General features: G+C 44.0%; 1 protein-coding gene across 4 annotated transcripts in view; it reads right to left on the bottom strand.

The window, feature by feature from the left end:
- MCM10 (minichromosome maintenance 10 replication initiation factor) overlaps nt 1-6,556 on the bottom strand; it is a 44,006-nt gene extending 37,450 nt beyond the window's left edge. For all 4 annotated transcript variants that reach the window (XM_042944910.1, XM_042944909.1, XM_042944911.1 and 1 more), the window contains exons 1-3: nt 6,509-6,556; nt 4,708-4,794; nt 742-1,083 (exon numbers count right to left, since the gene is read on the bottom strand). In XM_042944910.1, the coding sequence (XP_042800844.1) occupies nt 742-1,083; nt 4,708-4,714 (349 nt within the window). In that variant the 5' untranslated portion in view covers nt 4,715-4,794; nt 6,509-6,556. The remainder of the gene's footprint in view (nt 1-741; nt 1,084-4,707; nt 4,795-6,508) is intronic.
- Between the last annotated feature and the right edge of the window lie 7,356 nt (nt 6,557-13,912).

Below are 13,912 nucleotides of genomic sequence, written 5' to 3'. Positions count from 1 at the left end.
GAGCAGAAGAAATATCATACATGGCAAAAATGCTGGAATTACTTTTGGTGTCTACTCCCTCACCCTGAAATGCCAAGAGCCACAATATAATCACATACTGAGAACTCACCATTAACTTTTGCACTAAGAGGTCCCTTAGAGAAATAAACTTTGTATTTTCAGTAATCAAGTCTCTAATACCTAAGCTAGTCATGAATTTGTTCTACTGACAAATATCACAGATACATATCCCCAGTTAACAAGTTTTTAGGAATCAAGAAAAGTGATTAGTATTTCATAAACTGAATACAATATAATAAATGCTGGTTCTTGCATTAGAAGAAACAGCAAACCACTGAATTTTATTATAATTTCAGAATATATAAGAGACAATGCCACGAATAAGAAAAGGGCACTCCACAAAGCTTCTGTTCAGAAATGGTCTCCTGCCCAAAACTAATGTGGAGAAGCCTGCCATCTTGTCCCTGGCTCCCCATGCAGAGGAGTCTCTGGGTAAGATTTTTCTGTAACAGGCACGAAAGACGTTAGAGCCATTCTGGGAGGGACTAAATTACAGCTGGCCTCTGCATGCTGAAATGCTGGCTGTGAATATCTCCTCTACTAACTCCCACGATTTCTTTCTTTTTTTTTTTTTGCCAAGTCATGTATCTCCACTCTTGACTCAGCAGCTATTTTGATGAAAACTGTCAGGTTCCATCTAGTCTACCATGAAGAAATTAGAAAAGCAAGTAGTTAGGGCACCTTGCAACTCTTGATTACTTTTCCCTTGACTGGGAGCAGGAGCAGTGGGGACACTGTTTTTAGTTGACTGTGGTGTGGGAACTTCTTCTTCATCTGTTAAGTCCCCCATATCTCCAAAGAGAGTGGCCAGATTTTCCTTTCGGTCCTCAATCTCTCCCACTTCTCCATCAGCAGGCTCCTCTGAGTAAGATTCACCATCATCATCTGCATCAAAGAGCTCATCAAATGCATCAGGTTCACGATCTTCCTGGGTCAAGCGGTGACTCTCTTCTGAATTACAGTCCAGGGCTGACTCATTCTCCTCCAGCAATGCAGTCAGCAGAGACAAATCATCTTCCTCCCCTGGGGAAAAAGACGAAGGACAGAAAGTAAACCTACCTGAGAAAAACTGCTAATGACAAGCAGTTAATTAAAACACTCAACATTAATAAGGCAGTTAAAATGGCTCACCATTTTGCCTGGTAAATTGTTGATCTTCTGTCCACCTTTCCTCTTCCCAAGTGCTTATAGGGCACTGGGTGAAGGAGAAAGGGGCCAACACCTGCATAGTGACCACACCGGGCCGTTCACTGGGCTGATCTTTCTCCCTGTGCTACTTCAGCTAGTGAGATAACTTCCTGCATACCAACTTCCATGAAATCCAACCCATAAGGGAATAACTCAAAAATACACTAAACATGCATTTAGGCTTTAATTGTTTGAGGGGTAAAAAAATTTCAAATGTAGAAAAGGTACAAACAACCATATAAAAAGTACTTATATTTCATCAACCAGAATGAGTCATTTATGTTTGCTTCTTGCCTTTACGTTAGATAACTTAAAAAAAAAAAAAAGTTTATAGTTTATCATGCCAAATCTTTTTTTCAATGTGTATATGGTTTTTTTTATGTGCATATGTGAATTTTTTTTATCATGCCAAATCTTATCACAATTCCTAACCACTGCCTCCACACCCTACTGCAAGAAGTATCCTAATTTTGGTATATCAGTCTAGTCCATTTTTCAAAATTTTAACATAAATACATAAGTATTCATAATCCATACAGAGTATTTGGTTGATTTATAATATTTTCGGGACACCTGGCTGACTCAGTTGGTTAAGTGTCTTACTTCAGCTCAGGTCATGATCTCACGGTCTGTGAGTTCGAACCTGGTATCAGGCTCTGTGCTGACAGCTCAGAGCCTGGAGCTTGCTTCGAGTTCTGTGTTTCCCTCTCTCTGTCCCTCCTTCACTCATGCTCTGTCTCTCTCTCTCTCTCTCTCAAAAATAAACAAACAGTAAAAAATAAAGTATTTTCATAAATTGTTGCACACTGTATGTATTCCTCTGTATCCTGGTTTAATTCAACATTGCATGTTAAGACCGACCTGAATCAAAACATACAGTTCTAGTTTCTTTCAATGGCTATATGGTAATTCTTTTCCAATTCTTTCCCACCACAAACTCTGCAGCAACCATGACGATGTCTTGCATACGTGTGACAGTTTCCCAGGAATACCTAGCACGAGTGGAATTGTTGGGCTGCTGGGTGCACATTTTCCGACTTGCCCAGATACGGCCAAACTCGCTCCCAAAGTGATTACTCACTAGCACTATGGCAGTGCCACTTCTCCCTAACACCTCACCAATATCTGATGTCACTTTAAGTTTTTTTGCTAGTCTGATGGAGGATTTTAAAAGGCATCTCAGTGTTCTGATTTGCATTTCCAGAGAAATCTCATGAGGTAAAGAATTGTTTACATTTATTGGCCCTTAGGATTTCTTCTTTCTTTCTTTCTTTCTTTCTTCTTTCTTTTTCTTTTGGTGCCCATTTTTTTTCCCCCTGTTTGGGTATTAATCCTTTATAAAATCTGAGCCATTTTAAGACATTAATGATATTTCATGCACCGTGCCCCCCTTCACCTGAAAGACAAGAGTTAAAGTCCAGAGACATCAAGGGTCTGTTCAGGACCATATGGCAACACAGGTCAGCACAGGAGCCTGGCTTAGGATGGAGATCTCTAGGCCAGCAACCCAATATTCTTTACACCGCTCTACACTCTCTTACCAGATGGAAAAGAGCCAATGCACAAACTCATGGCCTAGAATCTGATGAAAGGGTCTAAGGCTTAAAGTTAGATAATGATCTGCTGGAATTTCTTGCTCAATAATCACTGCAAAACTGGAGGGCACAGCAAGAAGAGGCGACCTGGCTCCCTGTGCTCTGGGTGAGACTGCCACATTCCGTCAAGGGAGCCAAGAGGCCTTCCTCTCTCCTGTTCTTAGCTGCTGAAGAGAGCACACTTCAGGACGAGGCTTTGGTTCACACCACTCATAGTTGATGATAAATGTTGCCCAGAGCTAATCTGTGATGCCTCCCAGCCCGGTTCAACTCAGTCACCACCAATAATCCTGTCTTCATGTTATGCTGACCCAACCTCCCTGCTTCATTTATACACTGGACCCTCTTCCTCTCAACCCCCCAAGGATGTCAGCCTATAATCATCAGCTCTCCTCCCCACATCACCCATGATTCCCTGTCTTCTGGAGCATTCCCCTCGGCATATGAATTCTTTCTAGTGTCTTCCATCATACCAACCAACTACCTGATTATCTTCCTACTTATTTGTTCTTATCTTGCTCTCTGTACTAGAATGGAAGCAGGAATGTTGTGCAACCGTGTTTCTCTAGCACCAGTGTTTCTCTAGACCAGATTTAGTCCACACTGGACCAAACTGTTAGCACTGTGACAACCAAATGAATGTTTATTAGATACAATGGTTTCTTAGAGGACACATACCCATTCACCACTTATTTTCTTTCTTTTTTTTTTTTTAATTTTTTTTTAACGATTTTTGAGACAGGGAGAGACAGAGCATGAACAGGGGAGGGTCAGAGAGCGGGAGACACAGAATATGAAGCAGGCTCCAGGCTCTGAGCTGTCAGCACAGAGCCCAACACGGGGCTAGAACTCACGGACCGCAAGATCATGACCTGAGCTGAAGTCGGCCGCCTAACTGACTGAGCCACCCAGGCGCCCCTCACCACTTATTTTCATAACTACCTCATAGCAAATAATTATACTTTATATTATATTAACCGCCCTGAAGGTAATTTGATGGTTTCAGGAAACAGGATGCTATTATTATACCAAAGGTATAATCAATGTCACGTGTTATCCCAGTGTGAAGAATTTCAATAATATTTGGTTCTACTTTTTTGAAAAAGGAAGAGGGTAATAAACTTGGATTTAAAAACAAAATCTAGTTTCAGATAATGAGCTCATTATGTAACCAGAAAAATAATGCATTTTATTTGTCAGCATCTCTTTACAGCCAGCACAATCACTGCTAAGCTACTCCCAGGCTAAGCTCTGTTAATCAGAGTAGCCTCTTTTTATTAGGTAAATATTGTGCGTACACCTCTGCAAAATAAACAAAATGAGAAAGGACTACAAGAATTTAACTCACAGCTACACTGAAGCGACTTCAACATTAACTGTGAACTCTGAAGTCAGGCTTCCTGGGTTCAAATCCCTACTGTGGCAGTTTCACCTGGGACAAATTACTAAACACCTGTCTCCTGGTGTAAAAAATATGGCTGCTCATAGGGCACCTGGGTGGCTCAGTGGTTGAGTGTCCGACTTCGGCTCAGGTCATGATATCATTGTTCACGAGTTCAAGCCCCACATCGGCCTCTGTGCTGACAGCTCAGAGCCTGGAGCTTGCTTTGGATTCTGTGTCTCCCTCTCTCCTTGCTCTTCTCCTGCTCACAATCTGTCCTCTGTTCTCTCTCTCAAAAATAAACATTAAAAAACAAATAACATTCTCTGATTGAAGTGAGATCTTTTCTGAACCACTCAGACAATACTTGAGGGTGAGGTAGCCATTTTCACCATTCCGCAAGTAGGATAAATAACAAGTCCATGGACAAAAGCGTGGTTTTCCATGAAACACACATAACTTGAGACAGCTGCCAGAACTTACCATCCATGCTGTCAAGAGAACAGTTGTGATAGAGAACTTCAAAGGAGAATCCAGTGCCCAGGAGATGGCAGGAATGTCGAATCTCGGCTATGAAATCAACATTAGAAAAGTCACCCTTGATTGTTCTCGCTTTCTCACATCCCATACATAAAGAATCAGGGATCTCACAAATCCTACGGGCTTGAAGCTGAGGATTCGTCCAAAATCTGACTATTTCTCCCCCCCACCCCCACCACCCCTTTTATCTTGTCTTCAAACTATGGTGTAGAAACTCAGTTGAGCTATGGAGCAGTTTGCTGGGTACTAGAGCACATGGATGAGACTGACTGTGAACAAGTATTATTGAGAATGGCCTAAATATTAGGGCTATTATCCCATGTTATTTACTGTGACACATTCGGTGGCTCCCTTATCCACAGCAATCTAGTGTGTGTGGCTCTACTTAGTTGCAACCTTCGTCACATCAGGATTTCAATTCAATACTACTTAGCAAAACGCAGAGGTGGCAGAGCTAATTAGGGTAGATTCATGTTATTGTGTGCACTTTCCTTTTTTTCATTTAAATGATTTTAGTGACTGCAAGAAAAAAGCTCAACAGATTTTGTCTAGGCTCTTATTCAATGAATATGAGCTTCTATAGCTGGCTTTGGGAAGTGCAAGGTCAAGTATTAATTATGATGCTTTCTTTTTACTTATTCGACAAATATTTCCATGGACCTATTGTGTGCTCCCCACTGTGTTGTCTCCTGGGAAATCTGCTGGATTGTAAGCTTGCTGAAGGGTAGCAAACGGTCTCACTCACCTCTATAACCAACCGCCCTCCCCACTCCCCCCCCTTCATACTCTACCTCACCCTCACATCCAGGACCTCCCAACAACTATCAGTTCTATCTCCAAAACAGTGCTCAATCTTTTGTCTGAACCATGAGCTTCCTGTACCGATCTGTCTCTCTGTAATCTCATTTCCATACAGCAGCCACAGTAGTCTTTTCTTTCCTTAGTAATCTCTGAGGAATATAAACCAGATGGTAGTATTCTCTTAACTAAAATTCTTTAACGATTTTTCATTACCATTAAAACAAAATTCAAAAGTCTATGAATTAAGTGGATACTCTCTCTCTTGCCTACTTCTACTCAGACCAGCCTGCCTACAACTTCTGGAACACAGAGAGTGCTCTCAGGCCTCACGCTCTTTGGAAAGTGCTCCCCTAGCTCCTTCTCACTCTTCAGTTTCCTCTTAAGCATGGAATGTTCCGAGCCTTCCAGACCACCCTATCTGACCGGCTCCGCGGCGCCCGCCCACACCTCATCCTTTTCGTGACTTCACTGCACTTTCCACTGTGGTGTGCGTGTTATCTGTTATTCTCTTTAGATTCTAAGCTTCACGCGGGTATAAGTAATGTGTGTTTGGAGGACTGCACATGGCACACACTCAATAACTTCAAGCAAATCACGAATTGAAAACAAGAAATGAAAAAAATAAAAGTCTCCACGGCATGCATTTTAAAAGGTTACTTGAGAAAGAACCCAAACCTGGTCCCTTAAGCAGAGAGGATGGCCCGACGCCTGGTACCTCCTTGGTGCCTTTAAGGCGCCCCTACCTTTCGGTCGCTCGGCACCCAGAGCCCACCCGGCCGCGCGGACACCGCGCTCGCCCGACTCCAGTTCTCCCCCACCTGACCGCCTCGGGCTCCGCGCTTCTCGGCCTCGGAGCTCTCCAAACTCTCCCGCAGACCCGCGTGGCGGGCCCCCTACCTCACCCCCGGGTGACCACCCACACACCCAGACCCCAGCTGCTTACCCTACTCGGCACCCCTTCCAGAACTACAGCCAGACCCGCCAAAATTCCAACTTGGCTCCACCCCCCCGCCTGACGCCAGACGCACGCCGACTTAGGGCCGCGCTGATTGGCTACGTCAGCTTTCTTGGCGACGACTATCCGGCAGAGATGGTAAAAGGCCCATCTTGCATAGAGCGATCTGATTGGCTCACGTGACCGGGCGCCCTCTTTGTTGGGGGCAAGAAGACTTCCGGTCGGTGACGTCCTGCGCTCCTTTAGATAAAGTGGTGTTGTGGTGCCTCCCAGCGCTTGGAAGTTTAAGTGTTCCTGGAGGGTATTTTTACAGGAGGTCGGAACTGAATTCCAGACACTCTCCCGGACTGTCATCCACTCCTTTCTACGAAGCCAGGCGGAAGGTAACGCTTGAGGCCGAGAGGCCTGCACAGAGACGCTTAAACCGGAAGCACATTGCAAACGTTTCTCCTGCCCTCACAAATGTCCTGTGGTAGGACTGATCCTAGAGAAGTCTGACCGAACGTGCTGGATGATTATTTAACAACCTCTTGTGTTCCACTGAGATGGCTGGACTCAAAATCAAAACTCTGGTTAGCTTTGAACTCTGCCTGACCTTGGGGAACTAACTTCTCCCTTTGGGCTTCTGCTTCACCATCTGTGAAATGAGACCTAAGGTCTAGGGGACATTCTTTGAGGCAGTGGAAACGAGTTTTCCAAAGGTATTCGTGATCCAGAGAATTGGAGAATTGTAGCTTGTGTCGGACTAACTTGTTAGGAGGTCGTATTTTTCACAGAACATTTTTTAGTAAAATTCAGATTTGGCGGGGGGGGGGGATTTACATTCTAAAAATGGTGTTTGTACATAATTCTGAGAACTGCCCTTTCTAAATGCACAATTCTATTTAGCTTATACATAATTTAAAAGAATTCAAAGCAGAAGAGTTTTTGATGGAGCAAATGACCATTTTAAGTCTTTTCCCCCTTTTAACAGGCACTATTCAGGCCCTGTATTCCTGCCCTCCCACCCCGCGCCAATTATTTCTTATAAGATGGTATCTCTCTATCCGTTGTGTTTGCCTTCGTTTTCATAAAAACTAAAATCAGCTTTAGGATGATGAAAATAAACAGCCCAGATACCATCTACATTGATTTTTTTGGGTGTGTCCTAATGAAGTATTAATGCTCCTTATTATCTGAGCTTATTATATTGACCCAGGAATGGAAATAATACCACTTTTGAGAGCTGCTAGTGTTGAAAAATTAACAGTAATGTTAGCACCATTGTAATCAAACTGACAAAAGGAACTTTTAAATGCATCACTACATCTAATTGCAAAGGTTCATCACAGACTTACTAGCCATGACTCGGACATTCCTGGACCAATTCTGATTTGTTTTCCAAAGTTCTTTTCTTCAACTTGACTTTCCAGGTCCACTGTGCACCCAAAGCCGTGCCAAGAAGTAGAAAACAATACTGGTCTAAGCCCTCAAGTTTTCGTCCAATGAGGGATCAAGAGACTATTACTGGAATTAGCACAGCGGTGAGTTTGAGAAAGAATAAGAGGGGTGCCTGGGTGGCTCAGTCGGTTAAGCGTCCGACTTCGGCTCAGGTCATGATCTCACGGTCTGTGAGTTCGAGCCCCGCATCGGGCTCTGTGCTGACAGCTCAGAGCCTGGAGCCCGTTACAGATTCTGTGTCTCCCTCTCTCTCTGCCCCTCCCCTGTTCATGCTCTGTCTCAAAAATAAATAAACGTTAAAAAAAAAAATTTTAAAAAGAGAAAGGATTAGGGTAGATTCTGGACCCACTGGTGGAAGGGAGGGAGGCAGAAAACACAGAAAGGAGTTCAGGGTGTTTTTCTGAGGCAATGCACTGAAGTAGAGAACACTGGCAGCACTGAAGAGGTTTAGGGGAGAAGACAGACTTGGTTTTCGCTTTCAGAACGAGGTATGAAAGACGCTGATTTAGAAAAGCTTGATCTGCAGATCTGGGATTCAAAGGAGAGGCCTGTACCGCAGGCTCTTACCCTTTTGGCAAAGCGTGATCACCGACCCCTTTGAGAACAGAATGAAAATGGTTTCTTTTTTCCCCCAAGAAAAATGGACACTCGTACATTCGAGATTTTGTATACCTTCTGAGGGGATTCACATGTCTTCCCAATGACACCCCTTCAGATAAAGAACCTCCAGTGTAGAAGGCCAGCGCCCTGGGGGCACAGACTTCTGGGCCAATGAGAGAAGGTGGGCAGGTGCAGCTGGAGTGTGGTCAGGAAAGCAGTGTCACTCTTGGCCCTAAGTCTGGGCCTGACCTCCTCGTGTCCCTGTGCCGGTCGTCCTCTCGCTGTGTCCCTCCCCACAGGGTGAGGCTCACCCAAATCCTGGGCAACTCCTGGTAGCCAAAGCTCTAGGTCCTGGGACCCTGGGATTGCACTGAGGCGGCTTTGAGGTCCCGCGTGGCCTCTTCCCCAGGTTGTCCTTTGAGGGCGGATCCCTCTGTCTACGGGGTAGCTCTTTGGTGGTGGCTGGGCAGGTAGAGGGGCTTGAAAAGCGGGCAGGGGTGTCCGCACACTTGGAGAGAGGTGGCGCCCAAGTGCCGCACAGAACGGAGTCTACATGGGAGGAGAAGCAGGGTTTACAGGGCTGGGCCCACTTCTCAGGATGCCATGTTTCTGCGGGAAACTCAGGAGACTGGTAGCTTGATCTCTAAACTTTAAAACTTCACACACAGAATCTCTGTATTCTCGCCCCAGTGTAAGGGGTGGGCCTGTAAGAAAAAGATGGCACAGGATGCCAAGGGAGCAGTTTTAAGAAGGGAAATGGCAAACATCAATGTGATACAGCAGGGGTTCTCAACATCTGGTCCCCGGAGCAGCAGCTTCAGCAGCACCGGGGAACCTGTGAGAAATCACATGTTCACCCTCCACGCCAGACCTACTGAATCAGAAACCCTGAGGGTGGGACCCACCGTTCTGTGTCCGGTCTCATGTGGCCACTGCATCTTTCTATAGCAGTGGTTCTAAAACTTTAGAGGGCACCAGAATCATGCGTGAGCCTCTAAAACATATCACAAAACAAGAAAGGGAAAAGCAGAGGGAGAAGTTAGCAGGCTCCAGCCTCCTCCCCCAGAATGCCATTGGGCCCTATGGCTCAGTACCTCCCTCATCACCCCTGCCGGAGGTGCGCATTCTCTGTGTCCACTCACCCCGTCTTCCAGATCGTCTCTCACATCTCCTGAGCCCACCCCCTCTTCTCCATCTTCACTTCTGTGACCCTCCCTGACCCCTGGTCACCTCTCTGTTTTTTACTTCTAACTAGTCCCTATCTGATCTCACTCACCTCCAATCCATTTCCCTTATTGCTCCCAATTACAACGTCATCTTGGCCTGGATGTTCCCTGAACAAAATTCATCAACAGCTCCTCAGTTCCTGTAATTCCAAACTTCTTGCCATTCAAGGACTTGACTTACAGACCTGAGTCCTGCCTACTTTTCCACTAACCTCAGCTCTTTTCTTTCTCCAAGGAATCAGTCTTTCTTCCAGCCACGCTGACCTGCAACTTCCTCTTCCTAAATATTCCGGGCTCTGGCATGCCTCAGAGCCTTTGTACATGCAGACCTCTCTGCTTCCAAAGCCTCAAACACTGAATCAGCTCCTACTTATCCAACCAACCTCAATGCAGGCATCACCTCCTTTGGGAATCTTAGCCCTTTGGACTAAGCATTGCTACTCAGTGCTTCCTAGAACTCAGGAATAGGAGGGTACATAGAACTTTCCACACTGCATCCTAATCGTGGACCTCTTATGCTTCTTACTCACCATGATGTCAGCATCTGGAGACAAGGGAACTGTGTCTTGTTCATCTTTCTATCTCTTCTCTGTCTTCCCTCCTGCTGCTGGTGGCCGGCACACAATAAATGTTACAGAAAGAAAAAAAAAATCGAGTGGAGTATTTGCTCCTTAACCAATCATTTAGCATTTGAGGGCGAGTGTCTTCCTCTGGAAAGGGCTGATATTGGCAGAATGTGGAATAGAGGCTATTTTAGGAAGGATCAAATGAGGATTTCCAGTACATTTTCACACACCGGTTATCAGCCATAATCACTGCCTCAAGTGTACGTGATGTTGGACAGAGATGTGGCCCATATTCTAGGAATTTACACTCCAAGTTGGGAGATGTGACATATGTATAAAATATAAATGACATAAGGTGACGACCAACGAGCACCAATCTTGCTGGACAGGAGGGAACAGACAGATGGGGTCAAAACATTAAAAGAAGCAGATCAAACAAGTCATGTGGAAGATGAACAGGTCAAGAGCGATATTCTATGGGCAGTGAGTTTGTGAGCAGGTGCGGGAAGCAGGTAGATGTAACGAGGAAAGGAGTGGCCTAGTGCTTAGACTCGAGTGAATTAAGACTGCATGGTTTTTAACCTCCTGCCCCATGCTAACTGTGCAACCTCGGGTAAATTACTTAACCTCACAGTGCCCCCACTTACTCATGTGCCAAACAGGGATACTGACAGTTATTTCATAGGGCATTGTGAAGATTAATGACAAAAGCTTGAAAACACATAGTGTGCCCAGCATATGTAAACATAAATGTGTATTAACCTCAGGGTGCCTGGGTGGCTCAATCAGTTAAGCACCTGACTCTTGGTTTCAGTGCAGGTATGAGTTCGAGCCCTCCGTTGCTTGGGATTCTCTCTCTTTCTCTCTCTCTGCCCCTCCCCCTGCTCTCTCTCTCTCTCTCTCTCAAAATAAATAAATAAACTTTAAAAAATTAAATAAAAGTGTATTAACTTCTATTCTTGCTACTTTTCTAAATGCTGCTTAGGGACAGTAAGCTAAAAGACAGGTGCTCAGGAACTGAATATACCAGAAAGTGGAGGTAGAGAAGCCTGGCCAAAGATCGTGACAGTCCCAGACTGTGGGAGTTCAAGGGAAGAGGCCAGTGGGAAAGACATTATGAAGGAAACCCTCTCTGCTTTGGTAACTGGCCAAAGAAAGTTACTTTTTGCAGGAAAAGGAGAGGACGATGGCCAGGTTGGCATCACTTGGGCACCTGGCAGAATTATGGGAAGGGACTGGAGTGCCCAGGAGGAGGTTGCCGTGGACAGTGGGGAGATGGCGAGCTCAGTCTGAGGCAATGGTGTAGATTTCAGCAGGTGCCTTTGGCCCTGTGACCGAAGCCAGTGGGACATGCAGGGCTTCATGTAGGTCTGGGGTGTGGTTTAGTGAGTACACATGAGTTCTCCAAAACAGAGATGGTAAAAGCACAATATCCTCGAGTATGTCTACCTGGTTATGCACCAGACCATTAAATCACCTCCTCCATCCTGAGGCCTGGCAGGCAGTGCTCTTCAAAATCAGAAAATCAGACCTTCTAACTGGGAGTAACAGTCCGTTTCTAAAGCCCCTCCAGCACCATTTCCCTCCTGCCGACGTCTGTTTACATCTGCCTTCGTATCTTCCTTGCTATACACGCAGAACTCTCTAAGTCTTATCCCAAACTGGAATTTGTCTGGACAAAGATTCTGTACTAAGAAAAATGTGATCCTTGCTCAGAGGGAACCCTCTACTTAGAGAGAGAGGGAACCCCACCTCCTTGATTTTGTTAACAGGTTACTGTCTCTGTTATGCAAATAAATGTCTATTGCTTTTCAATCAAACTAGAGGTTACTTTAAACACTACTCAAACCAGCCTTGCTGGTTTTAATTAATTCATAAGATTGTTGAACACATTTTTTCCTTGATTTTGCTGGGTTTATAGCCCAGCAAACAACAACAAAATATAATACATATATTTGTAAAATAAATTTTACCTGTAATTATGACTCCTTATATTTAAAAGCCAACATTGCTACATAAATCCATCAGCCTACTGAGAGAGTTTCTGAATACTTTTTGTTTTTTGTTTAAAAATTTTTTAAAAAATATTTATTTTGAGAGAGAGCGAGAGAGCAGGGGAGGGGCAGAGAGAGAGAGAAAGAACCTCAAACAGGCTCCATGCTGCCAGGGCAGAGCCCAGTGTGGGGCTTGAACTCATAAACCGTGAGATGATGACCTAAGCTGAAATCAAGAGTCAGTCACTTAACTGAATGAGCCACCCAAGCGCCCCTGAATAAAAACTTTTTGTATTATATTTTGCATCTTTGCAATTACTTGGCCAGAACAAAATACCACTTAAATTACTCACCGATGACTCACATACTTATAACGAGAGTATGTAATGTTATCTCAGTAATTTTTAAAATGACGAATGATGTAAATCAAAGGATTCAACAGACTGTAAAATTATTTCTATGTTTTATTTGCTTTTCATAGCAAAGCAGTTTTGGTATCTTCCATTGTTCTACTAAGACATTTGAACATTGGTTCATATACTTGAGTCCTGTTACACTTAAAAGCTGCAACTGGCTGTTGTATCAGCTTTCCTCCATTGAATTAATGATGGCAAAATACATTTATTTCATTGAAAGCAATTCCAAGTCACCCCTTTCATTATGGGTCAAATGGAAGTGTTAGCCCATCTTCACAAGAATCTTGATTTTATGACACACACAATACATTTTAGGTTCATATTAAATAATCTTCTCAAAGTTAATTTTTTCATTTTTTAGAAAATAATGGACTTTATTTTTTTAGAACAGGTTTACGATTACAGAAAAATTGAGTGCAAAGAAAAAAGTTCCCATAAAGCCCCTTCCACACACAATTTCTCCTATTATTAACATCTTGCACTAGTATGGGACAGTTGTTACAACTGATAAGCCAATATTGGTACATTGTTTTTTTAAATTTTTTATGTTTATTTTTGAGAGAGACAGAGACAGAGCGCAAGTGGGGGAGGGACAGAGAGAGAGAGGGAGACACAGAATCCGAAGCAGGCTCCAGGCTCTCAGCTGTCAGCTCAGAGCCTGATGTAGGGCTTGAACCCATGAACCGTGAGATCATGACCTGAGCCGAAGTCGGACACTCAACCGACTGAGCCACCCAGGTGCCCCAATACATTATTTTAAACTGAAGTCCACAGTTTACATTAGGGTTAACTTTTATGTCATACAATGGATTTTGACAAATTTATCCACCATCACAGTATCATGCAGAATAGTTTCACTGCCCTAAAAATCCTGTGTGCTCTCACCTATTCATCCCTTCCTCCACCTAATCCCTGGTAACCAGTAATTTTGTCTCCATAGTTGTAACTTTTCTAGAGTATCATACAGTTCAAATCATATAGCATGTAGGCTTTCCAGACTGGCTTCTTTCATTTAGCAATATGCATTCCAAGTTCCTCCGTGTCTTTTTGCAGTTTGATAACTTAGTTCTTTTTAGTGCTGAATCATAGTCCATTGTATGGATGTACCATACATATTTATGCATTTATCTATCGATGAAAATCTTGGTTG

The sequence above is a fragment of the Panthera leo genome, chromosome B4, assembly GCF_018350215.1.
Source record: "Panthera leo isolate Ple1 chromosome B4, P.leo_Ple1_pat1.1, whole genome shotgun sequence".
Classification (NCBI taxonomy): Eukaryota; Metazoa; Chordata; class Mammalia; order Carnivora; family Felidae; genus Panthera; species Panthera leo.
Note: the sequence above shows the minus strand (reverse complement) of the source record. Positions and strands in the feature narration are given on the sequence as shown.